General features: G+C 37.4%; 1 protein-coding gene across 2 annotated transcripts; it reads left to right on the plus strand.

Moving 5' to 3' along the window:
* Positions 1–1,771: 1,771 nt before the first annotated feature.
* On the plus strand, positions 1,772–27,544 carry LOC124721443 (myosin-2 essential light chain). Of its 2 annotated transcripts, XM_047246424.1 has the most exons (5): positions 1,772–1,900; positions 1,996–2,023; positions 15,717–15,857; positions 24,989–25,153; positions 26,123–27,544. In XM_047246424.1, the coding sequence occupies exons 1-5, from the start codon at positions 1,898–1,900 to the stop codon at positions 26,227–26,229; spliced, it is 444 nt and encodes a 147-aa protein (XP_047102380.1). In that variant the 5' UTR covers positions 1,772–1,897; the 3' UTR covers positions 26,230–27,544. The 2 variants fall into 2 exon arrangements, with proteins under 2 accessions (XP_047102380.1, XP_047102379.1); XM_047246423.1 differs by lacking the exons at positions 1,772–1,900; positions 1,996–2,023 and adding an exon at positions 2,143–2,300.

The raw sequence follows: 27,544 nt of genomic DNA on the forward strand, positions 1-27,544 counted from the left end.
CTGCTCAGGATTTTTTTAAAATTTTGGCAGTATTTAATGATACTTTATAAATGTTTGTTGGCAACATTGATGTATTACGCAAAAAGCTCCATACAGAAGGCATATGGAGTTCATTATGTAGATCTTCATCCTAATTGCAACAATTTTGAAAATGGTGAACTATACTATTTAAATAGATGAAAACTTAATATATACTCCAAAAATATTTGAGGCGAAGTCGTATGACATTCAGAGTTTGAGTTGGGCCTGTCTGGTGCGAGAAATTGGTAAAAATCGGTCACTTTTGACAAGTGGGAGATCTGGTTTCGTATTTTATGTGTATAAAATATGTCACATTGGGATACAAATGTTAAGCACTGTATTAAATTGTATAGCATGTTCGCCTAAAAGCTGAAGAGAGCTACAATTTTCGCTCGTGATATTCGTCGCTTGAATGCCACTATCAAAAGTCTGAAACAGTTACTCAGTTTGTCCTTTACGAAAAATAAGCCTCTCTAACATAGAATCAGAATAATGTATTTCCAACAGCAGTACTTAGGCCATGTGTACACTTAAACTGATAAAGTGATCAGAGGGTTCCTGATCTTATATGCACAAGGTGAGATGTAAGCACTGTTACAAGATTTTTACCATCGCTCGAGTTACTGATAATTGAAATGGATAACTACTCGCCAGTGCAGATGTTATGGTGTACAAAATGCCTAGAATTTGATTTTAAACTTCAAAGATCACTTGTGAAGTAAAACGTGTCGTATATAAATTCATAAAGTTTAGTCTTCTCAACTGGACAAAATTTCGTAACATACTATACTGTACAGTAAAATGTCAGAACACACTACTTGGGAAAGCTTGGTTTACGTTGTGTTTAACTGTGGACGCTGGAAACTCAACACTACATGATTCAACGGGATAGAACGAGTACACTGGCGTACCTGAACAGATTAAACACTAAAACTTAAAACATTTACAGAAATATGTTGAAAAATGATAGACAAACTTGCCATATAGGCACACTGTGACGGAATTTAAAATTCACACACTAGCTGGGAAAGCTTAGTCTGCATTTTGCTTAACAGTGAAAGCTGAAAACTCAAAAGTTCAACACTACATCATTCAACGGAATAGAACGAATACACACATGTGGCAGTCTGTTTCTCGAGATCTAGCCAACAGGAACTGGATGTCAAACCATAGGTAGTCATCCGATTACAATCTGCATTCCAAACTCAGCTTATTAAATCATATTCTAAAAGACATCATACTATCCATATGGTTATTAGATACAGACATCCAACCAAATCACATGTTCATTCGTTTTGTTATCATTTGAGATTTTACAGGCAAATTACAGATATTCCATTTTTATCAATTAAAAGGTACGTTACCTCAAAGAAGAAAAACAAAAATAAAGAACGATAACGTTTCACACTAGACAAAAATTTTGAGCATTTGTTTCATGTTAGTATCGTTTCTTATGGATTAACTTTCGGGATCCTACGCACTTTTCATCATTTATAGGTTACGTTAAGTTAAGTAACGAAATCGTGACCGATGTTGGATACATTTATATTTTTATATTTTTACGGAATACCGTTGTGATTACATTTGAAAACTTTGCGAGCGTCAAACAGATATGTAACACCAGTTGCACTCTTCCATTAAAAAGAACCCTTGGGATGACAATAGAAAAATACTTACCAATTGCGAAGTGAAGAACGTTTAATTCCAACGTATTGTTATAGGTTGTTCATGAATGACCTACATCCTGGACGTCATTATTGTGGTACACCTCTGTCTAAACCAAAGAGTGGCGCTAAGGTGCAGTTGCACTTCTACAGGTGTCATAATCTATGGTACATTCCATTCTTGAAAGAAGCTGTGATAGGAGATAGGCGGAATGGTAGATTTCGATATTCTTTTAATTAGTCGATTATTTCAGATTTTTGAATTACTGTTGTTGTTCTGAAATTGAAATCCTTCTGTTAATATTTGCAGGTTTCTTATACAGAGGACCAGCTGGCCGGTAAGTGCTGAAAGGCATTGTAAAAGGAGGTCAACTTTTACATCATGATTCATTCTGGGCACGCCCCGCGCCAAACTTTTCCTTATTAGGCAGTACTTTGAAAGCTAAATAACTGGTTGCGGTGTGCTTGCTTTTTGTGGATTATGTGCAGAAGTACCTCGCATCAGTACGTTTGAGACTGTCTTCGAGCTCTGTTCATATTCCGTGTGCACTGCGTTACACTGCATCAAAATGTACGGTTACGAAGTGTCAAATAAGATAATGACATCCGTTGAGGGTACGTAATGTATTGTTGTTTTGGTGCGAGCATTAATTGTCGTATGTAGGCGTATGGCAGTTGGGATGGTGTAGCATATAAACTTAAACGAGCTTTGATCTAATGTTGTGTTAGAGATGTGCTTTGTGTAAGGCACCGAATGTATCAGAATGTATATTAGAACCACGCCCCCCCCGCCCCCCCCCCCCCCCAAAGTAAGAAACCATACGTCAGCGAAACAAAAACTTGAGAAAATACACTGAATACGCACCATACAAACTGTGAACGTTTCAGAGATTTTGTTAAGGTTTCGTCTTTGTATGCGTGCACAGTTTAAAGATACAGAAGAGGAGCAATTAATACTGTATGAAATTCATGCGAATATGTCAGTTTTGATGCACTAAGAAGTTTGTTTCGATTTTTGTGTTTGCACTAGTTCAATGTAAGTAAGTTTGTTACTACTGTTCTGTTTGAATGAAGTTAGAACGCAAATGTTAATTAAATTGGAGCAGGTATTAAAACTGTTGTACACAGTGGGGATCTGAACGAGCAACACCTCGCTCCTTATCGTGGTAATTCTGTAGATTTGGGAACAATCATGATTTGTTACAGTAATAATTGGTTAAATGATCCCAACTACTTAACCTGATATTTTACGGGTGCTAGTTTCTCATGTAATTTATTTACTAGGTGATTGCATATTCGCCTACATCCGCTGTAATTTATTTCACTATATTAATTTGTATGTGGTGTTCCACAATGTGTGTGAGATCTCTAATTGCTATTGGCTACTGCTGTCACTTAAGGATATAATTTCCCTGTGGCACTTCACTTCATTGTGTGGAATCAGAGATTAGTTATTTCTGTATGCTAGAAGAATTGTTTGTAGTGGGTTGGAATAAAATGGGGAACTGGAAGTGACTAAAACCTTCTCACATTCAACTAGAATGAATACTTTTGTCAGTGGGCCAGGTGATCAAAATCTCAGTATAGTGAATTTTTGCCCCCCTCCCCTTTCCACCCATACAGCATTTTTTTTCTCTCTCCATGAGTTCTTGCTGTTTTTGCGCATATATTTCTTTTGACTACATGATGTGTTGGTGGCAAGTTTCTAATAAAACCTGTGTAAGTTCACCCCCCCCCCCCCCCCCACACACAGTGTAATTTGGATTGTGGTTAACTCCTTAATTATGTAGTTATTGATGAAGTTCCTGTGTGCAAGACGATTCATAATGTACCACTGTACTGCACATATTTAGTGCCTGGAGGGACATCTGTTAACCTTTCTTCATTGGCAGTAACATAAATTAATAGACAATAATGACTGTGCCCATTTGCCAAGGGCAGTTACCTCTCTGTGTACTATGTTAACATTCTAAAAATGCATTGTGAATTGTTTTGTTTGTCTCACAACGTACATAATCTAAATCCTTTGATTCAGGTACAGGAGACACGTCAAATTGTGGTAAAATTTCACCATAAACAAAGAACAGCTGATGTTAACAAACAGCATCACAGTAATAAAATTTTGTCATAAAACACACAATAAAATTTAACATTTGTTTACCCCTTGCTCAAGTTATTTTCATCCTGTATGAATTGTCAGAGCAATTACACTTTAAGACCTTATCTAATAGATCTTTATTGGTCCTAGTAATAAAATATTACACAAATGGTCTATGCTGATTAGGGGAAGTAAGGGTATAACAAAATATATTGATTTAATTTACATTGTAATTTTACATTAAATGCGCATATAGTTATACATACAGACCATTATATTGTACAGGTGGAGAGATTGCATATACTGTATAGGTAAAGCGATATTTGTATTACAGTAACATTTATAGAAATCACTAAGGGACAAAGATAAATATTTTGTGTACTTCCTGTAGGAACTTGTGCAAGTCACAGTAGTAGCAAGTCAATTATGCCTTGGTGGGTAACTTGTCACAGTACTGGGGGAGGGTGATCTCCATCTTTCAAATATATCATGTAGTTGTATACTTCATATTTTAAAATTTTGGAAATATTTGTAAACCTTTTTTTACCAGATTCAGTAATTGTTCACATTTTCAGTAAAATTTAATCCAAAACATTAGCAGTGAATAAAACATTTTCCCAACAAATGTCATTCCTGTTTCCCCATGCAGGATCTATCTTCCATATAGGCCTGTGGATCTCTTTAAAAAAAGTGTGTTGCAAGTAAAAGTAAATGAGTTTCAGAAGTTTGTTTAAAAAAATAGTGTGGATCCTAAAGTAACCTTCCCATTGGTGTACACATTTCAAAAAATGTGTTGGCATTGCAAAGATTGTGCTAAAAGATAATTTTGGGTCCATTATGGTACTATTTAAATAGTATTTTATTAAATTAACAACAAATAGTGGAATTGTATTTATTTTGTGGTGGGCACAAAAGATGCCCCTCCTTGGTAGTCCACATTATGGAGAATGTGTTGCTTTTGCTAGTGTTAAATTTTGACATGCCGTTATTTAGGCTAGTCTTTATTGGCTCTGTGTGAAAGTTTTTGCATGGCGTTATGGGAGTGAACATTTTCATTTTTTGGGAAGAGCTGGATTTCCCATTGCATTTTTTCTCCACGAAACAGTTCTCATGCACATAAATACATGGAAGTGGGAGAATTTCCAGCTTTTTAAATAATGGTTTACAGGTTTTGTTCTGTTTCATTTCTTCCATTATTACAATGCCATTTTGTAGTCTAAAGAGCTTCTGACTGAGAGAATTATCCCAAAAAATAATTCCGTATTTCAGTTGTGAGTGCAGGTAGGCGTAGTATACAGTTCTCAATCTCTTTGTTACAGCATCCTTCTAATATTCCCATTAAAGTAGCATGCAATGTATAATTTATTCTCCAATATGCCTCCCCCTGTCCTATTTAAGATTATGTTGGGACCACAAACCAAAGAACATTGTCGACTCTGCGAAGTTCCTTGTCATACATTTGTACAGTACAGAAATGGAAAAGAGTAATGCTTTGAGAGTACAGATTGAATTTTTTCCCATCTGTTCTCTTGGAATATAGAATTTACTATGTGAGAGCAATTTGGCAGTGGATTAGGGCCTACTAATATTAAAGTAGGTTGGCTTTTTTTTTTTAACATTAGCTGTCTTTTGAGAAATTCCAGATTTACAGTTTGACAAATCACCAGCATGTTTGTGTAAAACCTGTCAGGTTACAGTTATCTAATATTCTGTTGGAATAGATTTTTTGTGACCACTGCATGTGAAGCATTTGACATGTACATTATTTTAAAGAAATTCACATGTTGTAAATACTGAATCAGAATCTGTGTAGTATCTGTTTCAAACAGCAGAATAAATGCATGCAACTACACTACACAGGTTTTGACTCTGGACTTTGTACACAGGTTAAGCAGCTTTTGGCGTATTTTGTCACACCCCTGCTTAATTTGTCAAAATAGTCAGGGTTGTCATGGTGTACCAAAGCTTAACTTCCTCACATCCTTTCTCTTATAGAAAAGTTCAAAATTATATTAGCAGGGTGTATATGACCCAAGAGATCAGGGAAAAACCCGGGAATTTTTTCATCTGGAAGAAAACTGCGAGGAACTCGCAAATTGTTTAGAATTCTAGGAATTTTTCATTGTTTTAGTTTTCAATTACATTGTTTTAGTTTTCAGTTAATTTTCTGTAATTTTGACTGGTAAGAATTGAAACTGTAACAGAGGATATAATACTGTGGTAATAATACATGAACAAGAGAAAAAACGAAAATAACTGAAATTGCAAAGGAAATTTGCCATATACAACAACAAAACACAGTGCTCATACAAGCGTCTGCCTACAGCAAAATTTGCCAAAGGCTTTAGGAAGACTATGCAATGCTTCGTAACAACAAATTGCCTCCGATGAGTGTGACGTCACAACTGTTTATGATAATTTGTTTTAGCACTTACGAGTGGGCTGATGCGCATGCACAGTTGAGTCGCGTATGAGTAGTACCTTCTCCCACTTATGGCTATTGCAGTGTGGCTGTTAGTTGTGTAAGCAGTCACAGCAAGCAGCTAGATGCTACCGGGAAGAATTTTACTGGCACACCCAAGCTGTCAGATTCACACATGCGCAGCAGACCCAGACCTTGGAGGTGGGCCCCCCCCAAACTGAGATATCTGACATGGGTAGCAATAAGGGGGGGGGGGGTGCCATATTCATACTCTTGAGGGGGGGAGACATTGTTTCAAAAAGCGCCTAGCCTCCGGTGCATGTTGGTCTATAGATTATTCATATGATTTTGAAATGCATCCCTGTTGATTTTCGAACATTTTTGAACACACCATCGGTTGATTTCTGAACAAATAATAAGCTGGTTTCCGAATGCGTGCATAGTGTACATGTCGTCTCTATCAGGGGAATCCTCGTCACATCTAGAAATAAACTTTCTTGCAGACGAAAGAGGACAGGGCTATAGCTGAGTGGAGTAAAGCCGAATGGGTGAACGCCAATCGTTGTTTGCGTATGTGTTTATTGGGTTTGTGAATGATCAATGTTGTTATAATTACTAGCGAAATCCATAGATTCAGACTACCAGAGTGGAAATAAACTACTAACAGGAATAACAGGTAAGAAAGATTATGCATTATCTTCTCGGTATATCCAAGAAAATGAAATTTTGACAAATTTTTTGCCAGATAGCTACACCACTAGGGTCCAGTGGTACAGTTCCCGGCTAGCAGCCGCTTAAGTTCTATTCTGGAAGCAGCAATGCGTTGTAAAAACATGTAAAAACTCCCTAACCGGAGAATAATCGCAGGATAACTGAACTGAACTGAACAGAACAGCGAATAAGTTACGGCAATGGCAGGAATAGTTACAGAATTAGTGATAACAGGATTGTTTGTTACAATGAGGAAGGAGAAGTGGGGACATCACACAAATTATGGAAGAATATGACAATTTCAAATTTATTTAAAAATTTCCTACTACTACTTTTGAATCTCATGCTTGAGAAACTGGAGCATATGAGTGAAATGTGAAACTATTTCCTAACATAAAGCTTTTTGCTTGTAGTAGGCATAATAGGCATTTGATATTGGTGCTCTGGAGCCCAGAAGAAGAGACATTTATGTCATTGTTAAAAATTTTACTGGCACGTATGCGATAAATCTTAAAGTGTAAAATGTGCAAAAATGGTCAACATTATATGTGAAAAGCTTAGCTTTTCTTGCAGCTTATTAACCTTAGAGACCAATATTGTATGTGAAAGCTTTGCTTTTTTGTAACACTATGTATATTAATTTAAACCATTTACTTTTCTTGTTTTTGTGTTCACACTACTTAACAGTGATCTTGCTATTGGCTGACTACATCATGTGTCCTATGCTCTGAATAACTGATGTCATCAACTGGCAAGACGTGTGACATGAGCTATGATGGGCTTAAAAAAAGCACATCCCAACCTTGATTTCAATGCTTTGGAAAGTACCATGCAGTGTTTGGTGGAATTAGAATTTATACTTTCGTAATATGAAAATATGCAGTGTCCATGTTGCTGCACATCAAAGATCTTTCCTAAACGTGATTTTCCCCTGAGTTTTGTTTTCTGAAGTGCTGGGAAATTGTACGCTTATGTATAAAAGCACATCCATTCCCAGGATTGATAAGTTCTACAGTTCTGAGGGAAAATATTCTGTCACTTAACACAAAAAAGTGTGTTTTCATATAGGAAAGTGTATTTTTAACCAGGAAATCTGGGAAAAATCTGGGAATTTTTTCCTTGTCCCTATACACACCCTGATTAAACATAAATGTTCACCTTTGTTAGACTACCTATTGAAATCTGTGGAAAAGATTTGTCTATAATAAAGGCCTTACGAAGATGCTGTTACTGTGTGGTATGGCTATGGTACAAATGGAATTACTCTATCTTGATATTTTTCATTTGTATCTTAACACAAAATGAAGAAATTAGTACCCTATGAATATAATATTAGTGAGTCACAGTTCGAATCTATAAACTTGCACAAATATTTGGGTGTAAGACAATAGTCAAACAATAACATAGGCTGTTGTTGGTAAATCAGGTAGCAGTCTTTGGTTTATTAGTAGAATTCTAGGGAAGTGCAGTCAATCTACAAAGGGGATTGCTTACAAAGCACATGTGTGACCCATCCTAGAATATTGCTAGTGTGTGGGTCTCCTACCAAATAGGATTAGCAGGGGATATTGAATGTATAAGGGGCATTCAAAAAGAAAGGAGCCGAAGGCGTAATTACAGAAACCAGTACCTGTATGTTTGAAGTATTGACCTTGGCTGTTGAGACACTTGCCCCACTGTGACACAAGGCAGTGAATGGCTGTCTCATAAAATTCCCAGGGCTGCAATGTTCACCAGTTGTGCACGTATAGCTGGATGTCATCGTCAGAGGTGAATCGTTATGCTGACGTTCTTCTTTAACCAAGATGGCCTCTTTCTGATTCACTTCCTGCAGCACAGAACAACAGTGAATGCCCCTGTGTTACCTGCGAATCTTGACCACCCTCTACAAGTGACCAAATAAAAATGACCAGGCAATCTCACCCTTGGGGTCATTCCGCTCCACGGCAATACAAAGCCTCATACGGTCAGCAGTCACGGCACTACTGCAGAAATTCAGATAGGAGGTTCTTGGCCTCCCTCCATACAGTCCGAACCTCTCTCTCCCTGTGATTATGCCATTTTTTGTCCCCTTAAAAAGGCTCTGAGGGCAAACGATTCACCTCGGACGATGACATCTAGCTGTACATGTGCAACTGATTAACATCACAGCCTCAGGAATTTTGAGAGACAACCGTTCACCGCCTTGTTGTAGTGAGACAAGTGTCACAACAGCCAGGGTCAATACTTCTAACATACAGGTACTGGTTTCTGTAATTATCCCCCTGCTCATTTTTACATGCCCTTTATATACAGAGAAAGGCAGCATGAATGGTCACAAGTTTGTCTGACCCACAGTCATTGAGATGCTGGCATCTTTAAGATAGATGGAAACTATCCCAAGAAAGTCTGCTGACAAAGTTTCAAGCATTGGTTTTAAATGGTGACTAGGAATTTACTAAACATCCCTATGTTACTAACATAGGGATCATGAGAATAAGAGTAGATTAATTACAGCACACACAGAGGTGTTCAAACAATCATTGTTCATGAATGGACTGGAGAAAATCCCTAATAATGGGTTTAGTGAACATACCCTCTGCCATGCACTTGAAGTGTTGATGTAGCTCTAAAACGTTGTAAGGGATATCTTTATTTGTGGTTGCATAAAGTTTTATTCATAATATTTAGGAATTTAATGATAACTTGTTTTGTATTGCTGGTTCTATTGTAGGTGTTAAATTTTGTAATCACTTTGGAGTGCACAAATTAACCTCAGAGTGGGTTGCTTGTCGATAAGGTGGATGGCTGTTGTGGCGAAACATTGACCGAGAAACCTTCGATGGTTCTGTCTGGATTCACCTTTATTTCCTTAGCTGCTTGTTAGAATACCATGATCTCTAATTTGAAATTCCTCATAGTTGTCAGTGTAATATTTCTCCTCTTCATCCATAATAAAATGAATAGGTCTCTTGTTCTAGTGAGAACTTCTACTCATTCCTCCTCTTACTGGCTTACTGTTAAAGGTAAAGGGATCAATAATACCATTGAGTCTGTTGGAAACTCCCATTCATCCAATTCTAAAAGCAAAAACACTCCATCTGGATGGGTGTACTTTCAGGGAGCAATAATAAAATATTAAGTGCTCTTAATTGTAACAAGTGGATATTTTTGAGTGACATTTTGACTAATGACAGGATGGATGGGTGATTTGAGAAGGTGTCTCCCCGCCCTGTGCAAAAGCCTCTTGAGGGCAAAGCACACACACTAAAAGTTATTGAATCATCTTAAAAATGGAATACATAGCATAGTTAGCTACCACCATCAGACTAGGAAAATACTAACAGCAAATTATGAGTGAACATCAAATAGCTATGAAACTTACCCAAATATAGTAAAGTTTTTGTGTAATGGATAAATACTGACGAGCCACTGTGAGATCAAATGCCACATGGTGTTACTGCAGGCACGTCAAGTAAGGAAAGTCTATAACCAGATCAGAGATGGAAAATCATCCTAGCAGCAATGTAGGGCAAATTATGGCCTGGTACCTGGAAAATAGAATATAGGAAACAATGGAACTAATTGACTGTTCGTGTGCTGGTGTCATGAGCATCTACGGAAAGTGGTTGAAGGTCAGTGAAACCATGAGTAGGTGAAATAGACATCAACACATCACATAACATGGAGGTTGGAGGCTTACCTGCTCTCTAAAGCAGCATAGGCAGTGATCTGTGGTGACAGTCCTGGAGTCTTGTTGCTCCAGATAACAGTTGTCCGGGTACACCATCATCCGGGTGAAGGGCTTCTCAAAACCATCTCTCTCCAAATGACACACGTCGATGGAGACAGTGTTATGCTGTGCAGGATAATCATGTGGGCATCCATGGGACCTGCGGTAGTAATCGAAGGCACGGTGATAGATGTTTCACATGAACATTATTGAAGATAACATTCGTCCTTTCATATTTGATACATTACCCTATGGCTGTCTCTCCTAGCAGGAAAAGTGTCTTCGCCAAAGGCAAGAAATATTGTGTAGTGATTTGTGGAGTGTGGTAGTGAACTTGTTTTGATGTCTTAGTCACCAAATTCATCTGATTTGAACTTTGTGGGACATGTCTGGAATGGTGTTGAGCTTCAGACTTTCACAGAGAGATTTTGTGCCACAAATCTCTGGAAACCTAACAAAGAACTGTCAAGACTTCTGCCATGTAAAATTGCTACTGTTTTGCACTCTAAAGGTGGACACACAGTATTAAGCAGTGAGTCATATATTTTGGCTTATCAGTAAAATACAAGAGATGCTACTCATAAGTGATAATCACATTTTCTGCGGTGTTCTGGTAGATAACTGCAGTTCAGTTTCTGCAGTATGTAGCTAGTCAGCCCAAACACACTGCTCATTATGTCTTTTGTGTGATGCCTAATGTTGATGGAAGGTATTGGTTTGTTTCCCATTACAAACAAAACCATTTTTAATTAGTGAAATTTTACATGCACTCTCAATAGAACTGTCTCAAATTAGTCTAGTGTGATTAATTTCGTGAGTGTGTATTAACAGAGAAGCACCACTCTGGCCAGTGCTGACTACTGCTGTCATGCAGCTGCGCTGCTCAGTCGGTGCAGGAGTACTGGTTATTTTTAAAGGTTTTAATGTCCTTGTTAATACATATTAATGAAATAATCACACTATACTAATTAGGGACCACTCTATCAAATGGGTATGTGGAATTCTGCTTTAAAAATAATTTTTTTTCGTAACTTTCTGTCGACACTGGGCATTGCATGAAAAGTGTGATGAACAGTATTTGTTTGGGCTGACTGCAGTACACAGTACAAAAATTAAATTGCAATTATCCGCCAAAACATCAGAAAATACATGTAGCAACTCTTAGGAGGGACACCCACTATATAGCAATTAGTTAGTGGATGAATTCAAAGAGGAAGATTTAACGAATTTGAAGAATATACGGAAGAGGTGCAATGGTGAGCTGTAGATTCCAGTTGAACTATTGTAAGTAATGGACAAACCACCCCTTGTCCCTCCCCCTCACTATAGTCTGTTGCTAAAACATTGACTGTGCATTGTAGCATACACATATGCCCCCTTGATGTGGCCTCACCATGAATCGGCAGACAGATGCTCTCTCTAACTTCACCACTTATCATATTGTACCTTTCCTCTATGGAGATTTCAGTGCACATTGTTTATGGGACTTGACCACATCCCAGTGGGGGATCAAGCTGTTGAGCCTATTTTTCCACAGGAACGTTGTCTCTTGAACTTGGGGTAAATGCACTAGTATGGAGTTGTTTTTCGACATTGCTCTCATGCTTTCAATCCTACTGCATAGTTGGAAATGTTAAGACTCCCCGGTGACCATTTTAAAACCTGCATACAATTATCAGACAGAGCAGTGCTTGAGAGAAAACTGCCATAATAGTTGCTTACAAGGGAACTCCCCATCGCACCTCCTTCAGAGTTAGTGGTAAGATGTCACAATGGGTAGCCTGTCAAAAACTGAACACAGATCAAACATGAAAACAGGAAGATGATGTACTGAACTGTGAAAAGAAGGAAAATAGAAACAGTGAATGGTCCAAGAAGCAGTAGTGCAATAAAGAGCAGCCTGAAACAGCATCTGTGCCGTAGGTAATTGGTCATTGTGTTGGACGGAGAAGGGGGCGAGCTGTGTTCAAAACTCCCTCGCCCAATTTTTTCCACAGCATTATGAACTGTCTGTCCGGTAATTGAAATGTTGGTTCTCTTTCTGTAGTCGTGGCAGTTGTCACGCTATATACTGGCTGTAGAATGAGTCATGTGGTAAGAATATTATCATCGCAAGTAAACGTGATGACTATTGAGAGCAGGCAAGATATAACATAGACATCTCACAGAAGTGAAAACAACAAATAAACAAGTGTGAACTATGGTACAACAAAGGAATTCAAGAATCAAGACTTCCAAAACAGAATGCAACTTCAAAAATGTTAAAAACATGTTTTGACAGAGCACAGAGAAACTTTGTGATTGTGAAACTGGTGCATTCATTTGTTGCAGTGTATGTGACACTGTTATGTTCACATATCCTTGGGAGTGATCACATTCATATGAACATCTATATCAGCCAAGGTGGCATATTTCACTTACCAGTCATACAAGTTAGGTGTGTCGACAGGAATCTCTTCTCATATGACACACGTACTGTCTTTAATCTGTGTGTAGACAGGAATCTCTTCTCATATGACACACGTACTGTCTTTAATCCTGTGTATGACACATCAGACGTGTTTTCAGGTGGAGGGTTTGGTTGACCTGCCACACTGTCATCAAACGTTTATGGTTCCCATTCGAAAGCCACTTCCTTTCTGCTGCTAATAGTGGTTGTGCAGAATCAGCTATCATTATAGGTCCCTACCTTACACCTTGCTGTTGCAAATGGACTTTACACCACGACACACACACACACACACACACACACACACACACACACACACACACAAATTTGAATAACAAAAAAAGGATTGGCATCGGGAGGTTTGAATATGGCTCGCCCTCTTGGCAGTCCAACACCATAACCACTTAACCGCAATGCTATTTTTCTCTGTGTTCAGTTTTTTTACAGACAGTCCACTGGGCCCTCTTACCACTAAATCTACCAGGGTGCAATGGGGAGTTCCCCTTGTTACTAAGGCAAATGGGACTCCTTATACCTAACTGGCTTTGGTTGAGTGTGCACAGTGTCTAGTGATAATCATACAAATATCATGAACAATCTTGCTGCTGACATATCTGTAGCATAATCTTCTGGACAGCTTAGAAGACCTTGGAAGGGATTCTGCAGAAGTTGGACTATATATCAAATTTTTGAAAGGTTACTACCTTTAGGGTAGCATGGGTAAAATGCTGTAACTTCATCATATTGTTTCACCAAATCTTCAGTTGTTTGAGTGTCCATGGTTATTTCCTGTATGCACACAAGTACCTTACAAGTTTTGAATTGAGAAATGGTGTTCCATAGACTAGACATTGTCGAGGTCATACTGGAGGGGCTATGAAAACACATTCACAGTGGCCAAGGACACCTGCTGGGGATGCAGTGTGACTGTTTCCATTCCCTTAAAAATGGCTGATGTTGAGGAATGGTAATCAGATGTTACTGACAAGGGAACCTCCCCATCGCACCCCCCTCAGATTTAGTTATAATTTGGCACAGTGGATAGGCCTTGAAAAACTGAACACAGATCAATCGAGAAAACAGGAAGAAGTTGTGTGGAACTATGGAAAAATAAACAAAATATACAAACAGAGTAGTCCATGGGCGACATAGCTCACATCAATGATGTGAGCACAGGAGCGCAGTGGTCCGGTGGTTAGCGTGAGCAGCTGTGGAGCGAGAGGTCTTTGGTTTGAGTCTTCCCTCGAGCGAAAACTTTACTTACTTTATTTTTGCAAAGTTATGATCTGTCCGTTCGTTCGTTGACGTCTCTGTTCACCGTAATAAGTTTAGTGTATGTGTTTTGCGACCGCACCGCAAAACTGTGCAATTAGTAGACGCAAGGACGTGCCTCTCCAATGGGAAACGGAAACATTTGATCCAGGAAAACACGTCTGATGTATTCTATACGACACTGGTGACGGCATGTGCGTCACGTGACAGGAATATGTTATCGACCCACCTAACTTGCACACTTGGTGAATGGGTAAAAAGAGTCTTCTACCTTGCCCGGTTTATATTTTCTTGTGGATGTGATAATCACTCCCAAAAAAGTGATGAAAACATAAGAGTGTGTCACATAAACTGCAACAAATGAATGCAACAGTTTCACAGTCGCACAGTTTTCTCTGTGCTCTGTCAAAACATATGTTTTTAACATTTTCAAATTTTTCCGTGTGTAGACCGTCAAATCCTGCATATGTCCAAGCAAATCTGAACATGTCCTGGAATTTTGGGGAGCGAAGTTGATTATGTGTGAGTGCCTGAACTCTGATAATTGTCTGAAAATAAAAATTTAAAATTTTCTGTGGAGGGAAGACTTGAACCAAGGACCTCTCGTTCCGCAGCTGCTCACGCTAACCATTGGACCATGGCGCTCCTGAGCGCACATTATCCTTGATGTGGCCTTTGTTGCCCATGGACTACTTAGTTTGTATATTTTGCTTATTTTTTCATAGTTGCACACAACTTCTTCCTGTTTTCTCGATTGATCTGTGTTCAGTTTTTCAAGGCCTATCCACTGTGCCAACTTATAACTAAATCTGAAGGGGTTGCGATGGGGAGGTTCCCTTGTGAGGAATTAAAAATATGTTTGGACATGGCACACATCTCACTGCTGGCCACAGTTGGTACAAATTTACCTTGATCATTCACTGAAGGTCCATTGATGCAAGGTTTCATCCTCTATGATGGAGGGCCTATACTGTGTTTTGCTTGTGGCATTCAGCTCACAGTATGCCACCTTCTATCAGTTAATTTTTTGTTTTAGGACAAGTGTACAATCAGACTTAGGTAGGGAGCTTACCTTCTAGTTTGACAGAAAAGTGAGACAAAACCTAGATCTTAATACTGTCTAGACTCTAGACAAAGCATTGCTGTCTTGCCAGTAACTGTTTGTAAATGGAAAAGTTTGTATTGTTACTTTAAGAAATGTCACCAAAATTTATTACTGGTGCTACTGATATTTCCCGAACTAGCAAATGACAGCAGAACAAACATAAACCTTGACACTGATGCAGTAGGGAAGTGTATGTGTAAAACTTTTCCTCAGTGCTTCTCTGTGTCATATTTATCAGTTTATATTTTGTGTAATTTTACAGAATTTCAAGAGGCATTCCAGCTGTTTGACTCCCGTGGTGATGGCAAAATCCACGTGACTCAGATAGGTGATGTTCTGCGTGCTTTGGGACAGAATCCAACAGAATCAGACGTCAAGAAATTCACCCAGCAACATAAGCCAGGTAATTGTCACATATTTAGAATTACAGGTTCCAAAAATTATCTGAAAGATTTGCATAAGCACTGTAGATTCTTTGGAGATGAAACTTAATTTTAATGATTCATTGGAGTTCTCTAGTTTCATAATTATGTAGGACTGAGTCTCTTATTACATTTTCTTGGATAAAACTTCAGTCATCTGTCAGAATAAGGAACACTGTTGTCAAACATGATGTATGTATCGGAAAAAGTCATGTATTTCATTGATCAGGAAAGCTTTAGAGAAGCTGTGGGTTATGGTTGAGATCCTGAAGACAATCTTAGTGTAACAGAATTTGCATGTTTAATTCTGCTAGACCATTTGTTGTTGTCAGCCACAGATAGATTGTGTAATGGTCGAGAGGTTAGCATCAGTAGCTTGTATAGAAGACCCCAGGGTACAATCCTGGTGACAGTCTCAAATTTTTCTTTGTTGGTACAATGTTTATGGTACCTCATAAAGCCAAAAATGTTTGAATAAATGAGCCACATAGTGTCAAAGAAGTGCACCTGAAAGCCAAATGATATTTTTAATACAAAAAGATGCATATTTTCCTAAGCTGCTGACACTTTGCAGAAATGTTAATCAGTGGACAGCTCAGCAGCACTTAAGCATTCGAATTGATCTGATAGTGACAAATTTCTCTTTGTACCACAGTATGAACCTTTCTGGCAATGCAGCTGTAAAAAACAATAATCAGGAGTGTAACTGGGTGTGAATTATTGAGGCACAGCTGCATGATAGTGAATTGGTTTTGCAGTTAGTGGGGAAAACTGTGTGTGTACTTACCTAGTTTGCTTCAGGAGGTAAAAAATTATATAAAGCACAATCAGTGGAACAGTATAATGAAAGGGTGGAACTGTTCACTTATTTTTAGTATTGTACAAATGTTATTGTGGGATTTTACTGCCAGTTTGCAGCTGTCCCACTGTAGAAAGCATTTATGACTGGTTTGTTTTATGTAAAGTGTCTGATATATTTACCATTTTGAAATACTGTAGTTTTTGTGTGGCAAACAACAGTGCAGTGCTGTGTAAGATTGTGAAATTACTTGGTACACAGCGTGTGACACTTATGTAGAAGTTCTCTCTCTCTCTCTCTCTCTCTCTCTCTCTCTCTCTCTCTCTCTCTCTCTCTGTCGTTGCTTCCCAGCTGTACCAAATGTACAGGAAAAATTCATTCTCAGGCTGTTTGTCTGAAACACAGTTTAGTTCATTGTCAATTAACTCAATTTCTCTCCTTCAAAGTTATCAAACAAGACATAAAAAATGAATTACTTGCTTATATTTCACATGACTGTTGTAACATTGTATATTATCATTTGGCAGGAATGTATTTCCATTATTTTTTGAAAACATGCAACACAATGCAAAATATTGCACCATTGGATGTTTCATTTTCTTTCCGCTCTTCTATGTGGATCATTACATACTGACAAACAGAAGCCTAAATTTAATTTTTAGGCTTCTGTATCTGTCAATAAAAAACATAACGCTTATAAGATCACTTTGTCTGCCTGCCAAGATCCCTCTTTCTCAGGAATGGGTTGAGATATAAAGTTCAAATTTATCAGGTGCTAAGGTCTGTCATCCCTTGGCAGTGTAAAAAAAGTTAAGCATCTAAGTCACTATAGTCAAAACCTATTTACATACATGTTGGGCCTGGTGGTCTAGGAATAAAGCACTTACAAAATTGTTAAGGCTTTTGCGGCCACTTGTTGACAAACTGCCTATTGGCTTCTGTCTTGGGTTCTTCGGCCGATGTTCATCTAATGATTTTACTGCTGTTTCACCAGCACAAGTGGTTGGCATTTTCAAAGCTTCACCCTCCATTGCTGGTGGTGAATTGTTCACCATCGGCAATGGAGGGTGAAGCTTTGACAATGCCAAGCACTCGTGCTGGCAAAAGTCTGTAAAATCATTAGACATCAGCCGAAAAACCAGAGACAGAAGCCAATAGGCAGTTTAATAAAGCACTTGCGTGGAAACAGATCGGGGGATCAAATGTTGGTTGAACAACAGATTTTTAATCTGTTTTAACATAGCCTTAACTCAGCTATGTGAGGAGTCTCCAGAAAAGACACATGGTTTGAATAGCTGTGGTAGGTAAGGGCCAAAGTGATGTCCAATAGACATGCACCAGGCTACTGAGCCACATGAAATAATAATAATAATAATAATAATAATAACCCCGTGGAAGCCCGGGAAAAGAATAGGCCTCCGGTATGTTCTGCCAGTCGTAAAAGGCGATGAAAAGAACAAACCACTAATAGGGCTAACCCCCCTTTTAGTGTGATTAGTTGGTTCAGGACAGAACTAAAGAAGCCTCGGACAAGCGCAGTCATGGTCGGGGACGACACTTGAACCCTATGCCCGCCCACAATGGTAATGACACTGCTAGCCAACTGGAAAAGATTCAAATCCAAATAGAGGTGTTTTGCAGGATATGCTTCCTGCAACCACCCTAGAAGGAAATCAAAGACAGAGGATGAGATGGTCAGATCAAGTTAATCTACACCTCATGTTCTGTTATTACCAAGCAACAAACCTAGGAACCAACACAACTGGATACAGATCACAAGTATACACAACATTTATTACCAGATACCCAGAATTAAAATTTTTAACAGAACAACGACTAGCTGATCAGATCCGTGTAATAATCAAAAATAACAGGATACCCCAGTCAGAATTAGAAAACATCAAACAACAAGTACAACAAATACTGGAACAAAATAATGTGCAATCAGAAGAAGAAGAAGAAGAAGGAAATACAGTAATGGACTCAAACATCCCAGAGCAAACAAAGAAAGACAAACACGCATCAATTAAACAATCAGAGGAAAACGAAATCTTAAGACAGCCACCAGAACAAGCACAAATAGAACACGAAGTGACACACATGTTAGATACAGAAGAAAAATTTCAGCTGAAATATATAGAATACAAAGACACAAATACAGACATTAGACCATTCTTGCATAGACCGTCAAATAACCCACAAGTCGAAACAACAATAAAAACTATCAACACAATCATACACAACAAAATAAATGAAAACACAACTATGGAAGAGTTACAACTACTGGTTTATATAGGAGCACTCACTACACTAAATATACACACTGGGCAGAGATCAGAACCAACCAACACACAGAAGAAACCCACAAAACCAGCATGGCAACACAGGCTACGGATCAGAATAGAAAAACTGAGAAAAGACATCAGACAGCTAACACAATTTATAAGAAATGAAATATCAGACAAAAACGAAAAAGGTTAGGTAAAATCTCACAACGAGAAGTGATGGAGCAATTAGATGAAAGGAAGCAGAAATTACAAGCATTGGCCAAACGACTTAGAAGATACAAAAAAGTGAAAATAGAAGGAAAAAAAACCAAACATTCAACTCAAACCAAAAGAAATTTTACCAGACAATAGATAACACACACATTAAAATAGACAATCCACCAAGCATAACAGACATGGAACACTTCTGGAGCAACATATGGTCAAACCCGGTACAACATAACAGGCATGCACGGTGGATACAAGCAGAAACAGATACATTCAAGATAATACCACAAATGCCTGAAGTGATAATTTTCCAACATGAAGTCACCCGAGCAATTAATTCTACTCTCAATTGGAAAGCCCCTGGAAAAGATAAAATAGCAAATTTCTGGCTAAAGAAGTTCACCTCAACACATTCACATCTAACTAAATTATTTAACAGTTACATTGCAGACCCATACACATTCCCTGATACACTTACACATGGAATAACTTATCTGAAACCTAAAGATCAAGCAGACAGAGCAAACCCAGCTAAATATCGCCCCATAACATGCCTACCAACAATATACAAAATATTAACTTCAGTCATTACACAGAAATTAATGACACATACAACACAGAACAAAATTATAAATGAAGAACAAAAAGGCTGTTGCAAAGGAGCACGGGGATGTAAAGAGCAACTGATAATAGATGCAGAGATGACATATCAAGCTAAAACTAAACAAAGCTCGCTACACTACGCATACATTGATTACCAAACAGCTTTTGATAGTGTACCCCACTCATGGTTACTACAAATATTGGAAATATACAAAGTAGATCCTAAATTGATACAGTTCCTAAACATAGTAATGAAAAATTGGAAAACCACACTTAATATCCAAACAAATTCAAATAATATCACATCACAGCCAATACAGATTAAGCGTGGAATATACCAAGGAGACTCGTTAAGTCCTTTCTGGTTCTGCCTTGCTCTGAACCCACTATCCAACATGATAAATCATACAAATTATGGATACAATATTACCGGAACATACCAACACAAAATCACACTCAAAAACTCAACCAATTACTAAAGATAACAGAAGTATTCAGCAATGATATAAATATGGCTTTTGGAACAGACAAATGTAAGAAAAATAGCATAGTCAAGGGAAAACACACTAAACAAGAAGATTACATATTGGATGACCACAGCGACTGCATAAAAGTGATGGAAAAAACAGATGCCTATAAATATCTAGGATACAGACAAAAAGTAGGAGTAGATAACACAAATATTAAAGAAGAACTAAAAGAAAAATATAGACGAAGACTAACAAAAATACTGAAAACAAATTGACAGCAAGAAACAAGACAAAAGCTATAAATACTTATGCTATACCAATATTGACCTACTCATTCGGAGTAGTGAAATGGAGTAACACAGACCTAGAAGCACTCAATACACTTACACGATCACAATGCCACAAATATAGAATACATCACATACATTCAGCAACCGAAAGATTTACATTAAGCAGAAAGGAAGGAGGAAGGGGATTTATTGACATAAAAAACCTACATTATGGACAGGTAGACAATTTAAGAAAATTCTTTATAGAACGAGCAGAAACTAGCAAAATACACAAAGCAATCACTCATATAAATACATCGGCTACACCACTGCAATTTCATAACCACTTCTACAACCCTTTAGATCACATAACATCAACAGATACGAAGAAAGTAAATTGGAAAAAGAAAACACTACATGGCAAGCACCCGTATCATCTAACACAGCCACACATCGATCAAGACGCATCCAACACATGGCTAAGAAAAGGCAATATATACAGTGAGATGGAAGGATTCGTGATTGCAATACAGGATCAAACAATAAACACCAGATATTACAGCAAGCATATTATTACAGATCCCAGTACCACAACAGATAAATGCAGACTTTGCAAACAACAAATAGAAACAGTAGATCACATCACAAGCGGATGTACAATACTAGCAAATACAGAATACCCCAGAAGATATGACAATGTAGCAAAAATAATACATCAAAAACTTGCCATACAACATAAACTAATAAAACAACACATTCCCACGTACAAGTATGCACCACAAAATGTACTGGAGAATGATGAATACAAATTATACTGGAACAGAACCATTATGACAGATAAAACAACACCACATAACAAACCTGACATACTCACCAATAAAAAGAAGAAATTAACACAACTAATCGAATATCCATACCCAATACAACAAATATACAAAAGAAAACAGGAGAAAAAATTGAAAAATACATCCAACTGGCTGAGGAAGTCAAGGACATGGGGCATCAGGATAAAGTTGACATTATACCAATTATACTATCAACTACAGGAGTCATACCACACAATATCCACCAGTACATCAATGCAATGCAGCTACATCCAAACTTATATATACAACTACAGAAATCCGTAATTATTGATACATGTTCAATCACCCGAAAGTTCCTAAATGCAATGTAACATATACCATACAGTTAAAAGGAAGTCACGCTTGATCAAGGTCCTCGTCACTTTCCATTTTTGACCAGACATAACGTCTGAGAAAAGAAAGAAAAGAATAATAATAATAAAACAACCCCCAGAGTGAGAGTTCAACTTGTACTTGTCTGGTTAGGTTTCTTGTTATTGCCTTGAGATAACGCCCCGACGACCAAAATTAATTGCCAGTGAAGTAGTGGTAATTTCAAGAAATTACAACGAATCCACCTGACATTAAAATATAAAAAGATATTTCACAGTTATTAAAGAGATTTATGTTACACCATAAATACACATTCCATTGTTTCTATCTTCTATTTAAAACACTTAACTGGAAATATACGTTGACATAAGCCTACTTGTTAATATTTATAATGTTGTGCAATGATTTTGTTATTGTTCTTTTAATTTTCAGGGGAAGTAATATGATCAGTGTCGCTAAATTTACTTAGAATTTCTGTTTTGGCTTGGTTTTTGCATACAACACTACATTTGATTCGATAGAATTCTTTTTAACTGTTTCTTAAAAAAACTTAGTGTTTATTTCTACTGTCAGTGTGCTTATTTTTCATAGAAGTTGGTTTAGCTTTCACAAGCATCATTCTAAAGTTGTCAATTACCATTTACTCTGTACAGGTTAAAACAGCAGTTGTCAGTTTCTGCACAGCAAAACTAATTGCAAAATGTTGCTGTAAGAATCAGAATGGGTTTCGAAAAAGACGATCGTGTGAAACCCAACTCGTGCTATTCGTCCACGAGACTCAGAGGGCCATAGACACAGGTTTCCAGGTAGATGCCGTGTTTCTTGACTTCCGTAAGGCATTTGATACAGTTCCCCACAGTCGTTTAATGAACAAAGTAAGAGCATATGGACTATCAAACCAATTGTGTGATTGGATTAGTGTGTTCCTAGATAACAGAACACAGTATGTCATTCTCGATGGAGAGAAGTCTTCTGAAGTAAGAGATTACAGGTGTGCCGCAGGGGAGTGTCGTAGGACCATTGCTATGCTTTTTGTGGATGATGCTGTAGTATATCGAGAGGTTGTAACATTGGAAAATTGTACTGAAGTGCAGGAGGATCTGCAACAAATTGACGCATGGCGCAGGGAATGGCAATTAAATCTCAATGTAGACAAGTGTAATGTGCTGCGAATACATAGAAAGAAAGATCCTTTATCATTTAGCTACAATATAGCAGGTCAGCAACTGGAAGCAGTTAATTCCATAATTTATGTGGGAGTAGGCATTAGGAGTGATTTAAAATGGAATGCCAGACTGTGATTCTATGAAGAATCCTAAGGAAATGCAGTCTGAAAACAAAGGAAGTAGGTTACAGTACACTTGTTCGCCCACTGCTTGAATACTGCTCACCGGTGTGGGATCCGTACCAGATAGGGTTGATAGATGAGATAGAAAAGATCCAACGGAGAGCAGTGCGCTTTGTTACAGGATCATTTAGTGATCGTGAAAGTGTTACGGAGATGATAGATAAATTCCAGTGGAAGACTCTGCAAGAGAGACGCTCAGTAGCTTGGTACGGGCTTTTGTTGAAGTTTCGAGAACATATTTTCACCGAGGAGTCAAGCAGTATATTGCTCCCTCCTACATATATCTCGAGAAGAGGCCATGAGGATAAAATCAGAGAGATTAGAGCCCACACAGAGGCATACCGACAATCTTTCTTTCCACGAACAATAGGAGACTGGAATAGAAGGGAGAGCCAATAGAGGTACTAAGGGTACCCTCCGCCACACACCATCAGGTGGCTTGCGAAGTATGGATGTAGATGTAGAAACCTGTACTCCACTACTTGACATGGAATTTCGTTATTGTATTATTAAAGTGAGGATAATTATATATATATATATATATATATATATATATATATATATATATATATATATATATATATATATATATATATATAAGGGGAGGGAAGTAATGTTCATCAATCAGTTGGTCTGGTTTTTTCCCCACTGATAGCTTGCAGTATTTTACCAATAATACTGCATGTATATGAAAAACCGTATAGCCCCAGTATGAATCAGATTATTTTAAAATTGTAAGCCCAGGATCAACTCAGTTTGCAGAGGCTCCCATCTTAAAGGAAAAGTGCCGAAGTATATTGCATTCTGTAAGTGAGTTGCTGCTTAGTTACTACTTGGACAGAAATCGTGTTGAAACTGGCATCTGCCTTAAAGGAGTATGATTTTTTCATAGATTGGAAAGTTGTCAGCTTTGTGTTGTTCATGCATTACATTTCCAACGCTAGTTCTTAGACAGATTCATGGGGTTCACTGAAAACCCGTGTAGGTCATAAGCCGTATTACTTGTGTTAGCAAAAGACCTGCATTTCAAAAAATTTGACCTTCATTTTTATTGGAATTCTTGAGTTTAGTAAAAAATTACCTTCCTAATGTCAAAATCACAGCACCATAAAAGTTGCGCGTAACAGTTACAGTGGATTAAATCTAAAGTTTAAAATCGGGTACATCTTGTTGCAGTTAGACTTCAATGCAAGAACAATGATTTTTCAACTTTCACTGATGTGTAACCAACTTTCAGACACATTCTAACTAACTCTATCTTGAGGCCAGGTCATAACGAGTTGCAAATACACCAAACACAAATTGTAGCATTGTAATTGAAACTTAGTATTCATTTCATGGATAAGTGACTTCATATAAGACAGTGTGTGGCTTTCTTGTTGCCAGAAGCTCTGATGCATCACAGTAAAATTCAAACAGCAGTGTAAAATAAGACAAGTTTCTTCACAGATCTGCAGTGTTGTTATATTGGTGCAGCTTTTGGTTTTGTCACCTTGTATCGCACTTCATGTAATGATGCAAACGTCCTCTGTGTAAAATGTAGTTACTGCTGTATGATAGTGTAGGTCTTTCAGGGAGGTGTGCATATTAATTTTACTGTTGTAGTTGATAGCAACAGTGATACCTTTGTTTGCTTTGTGATATTTTACTTTTCTGATAGTAGAACTTAAAACAGAGAATATATTACAGTAAGATTAAATATTTTTTCCATCGTTGCTGATTGTAGAAAATAATGCTTCCTGTGGTGATATTCATAGAATTCCAACTGAATAACTCATGTTCTGTTTCCTAGGATCTCCTGAGTAGGAAATTATTTTTGTATGCGAATCTGATGACATTTGAGAAGACTAGCCAACATTTTATTTGCTGGATGTGAAACTGCTGTTCATAAACTTTGCAGTCATTTACAGGTTTCATATACTTTACATCACTTTTGTTTTTCTTTTGCAGATGAAAGAATAAGTTTTGAGGTATTTCTGCCAATTTACCAAGCTATTTCAAAGAACCGCACTTCAGACACTGCAGATGATTTCATCGAAGGGTTGAGGCATTTTGATAAAGATGGGAATGGATATATTTCATCAGCTGAATTGCGTCATTTATTGTCAACTTTAGGTATGCTAACAGTACAACATACTGTTAATGTAAAGTTGTTTCTTGTGTAAATACTTAACATTGTGTTTAGCTTCAGGAGAGTCTCTTATGTTTTGTTTCTCTCTCTCTCTCTCTCTCTCTCTCTCTCTCTCTCTCTCTCTCTCTCTCTCTCTCTCTCGACAGCAGCACACCAACTTCAAATAAATTTGTGTGTGCAATTCAAATGTGGTGGTATATTAATACACACACACACACACACACACACACACACACACACACACACACACACACACACACACTAAGAAGATGCATAGGAGGAGGTTAATGGGGTTAGCTGAATCTGTAGAAACTGACACTGACTGGTGTTGGCCAATTTTTCGTCGTTACCAACCAACTTTAGCTGACAAGCAACCCTTTCATGCATCTGCTTACAAAAACAAAATTAATGATCCCTTAATGAGATATTGCATGGTAAGGTGGCTGGTGCGTGTAAATAGTTACTGATGGAAATCTGATGTAAGCTGTTATTGACTCTTGTTGGGGCACTGCCAATGTTAGTTAGCAGGCTACACTTAAAATGTCAATAAATTAATTACTCAATTACATATGACATTAAGTGACCATTAATTTTGTTTCACTTCTGCTTTTGTAGACAGTTGCACGAAAAGGTTGCTTGACATCTAAAGATGGTTGGTAATGACCAGAACTTGATCAGTACGTCAGTGTCAGATTCTGTAGACCAAACTAATCACATCAACCTTCTTGCTGTGCGTCTTCTTAATGTGTATGTAATACACTACCACCACTGCATGTGAATTGCCCATAAAAATTTGAGGTTTATGTGCTGCTGTGGAGACAAGTAATACTTCCGTTAAGTTGAAGATTACTTGAAACTTTCTGTTGACTTCAGCTTCTCTTCAGATTTTTTAGTAGTGATATGTTCACTTACTGTTTGTGAAATTATACTGAGACAATCGTACTATTTTACAGGTGAAAAACTGACAGACGAAGAAGTTGAGCAACTACTTGCTGGTCAGGAAGATTCTCAAGGAAATATTAATTATGAAGAATTTGTTCGTATGGTTATGTGCGGTTGAGATATAACACCAGTTGCTTATTCGGTTAACTACTTCAAGTGTGAATCATAACAATAACCTTAATAATAATTATAACATCAATAGTATTAATACCTTGAGTAATAAGTTTTGGAGCATCAGCTGAGGTGCATATTCCACACTAAACTCTTGGATCTTACTGCCATCCCGCTATAAGTCATTCCACTTACCCTTGCAACCATCATGAAGTGCTAACAGCGTTTTAGTAATCAGTATTTCTCACCTTGCATGCCTTGTAAGCCAAGGAAAATCATATCTGTTGTTGCAAGTGGTTATATTAGATACACATTGAGTTGTGTAAAGAGGCCGTATACGTGGGCAGATAAAAACATTTTGCCAAAAGTAGTATTAAATGTTAATGTAAAAGATAGCTTATCAGGATTTGTGGAAAAAATTTTGAGAAAATATTTTGAAGTAGTTATGAAATTCGAATGGGTGGGTCACTGGTGAAATAAGATCGACTGCTTTATTTAGTTCAACTGATGCAAATAAGTAACATAAGAAAATCTGCAAATATCAAACAGTTAAATTGATACTATGTCGTGTGGAAGGCATAGTATATTAAAGAAATGACGTATTTCAAGGTGTTGATTGATTTCCACCCAAGTCAGTATGCTGAAAACAAACAATTTGAGCTAACCCGTTGCTGCCACAGGTTAAGTTCAAATTATAAAAATGGCAGTGATACATAATTTGAATCATGTTATCTGTTGTAACTTATTTGCATTTAAATACTACTATGGACGTACTTTTGTATTCTTTTTTCAGTGTAATTTGAGATTACTTTATTTACTTTGTTTATATATAGTCCCTTCTTTTAATTTCATATGTAATTATGTATACTTGAGAATATATTGCAATTTTTGTGAACAGTATAATAATTTGTTAATAAGAAGTAACAGTCCTTGATGTTCCTGTTACTTGTGAAATGAGCTGTTTCTAACTATTGATTATAATGAATTTGTATAAATTTGGTGGGTATTTACAACCTGGCCTTTATCTCCTGCCCTTTCACAACCCCCCCCCCCCCCCTCCCCCATACTTTATTTCGTTCTTTTATGAAGATTGCCATGAAATATGGTGTTGGTATTTTATGAATGTTGTTGTTGCAAGGATTTTTAGCATTCTATGAATTTGGAAACTATATTTTAGATGTTATATATATATCTGGTCCCTTTGCTGTGCTTGGCTTCAGTTTGTACTTAATATATTGTTTCAATCATATATAGAAATTTCATTGCAGAAGTGCAATAAAATATATTGTATCAGAATCATAATAAAATCATGTTTAATGCTT

This window comes from Schistocerca piceifrons, chromosome X (genome assembly GCF_021461385.2).
Source record: "Schistocerca piceifrons isolate TAMUIC-IGC-003096 chromosome X, iqSchPice1.1, whole genome shotgun sequence".
NCBI classification, from domain to species: domain Eukaryota; kingdom Metazoa; phylum Arthropoda; class Insecta; order Orthoptera; family Acrididae; genus Schistocerca; species Schistocerca piceifrons.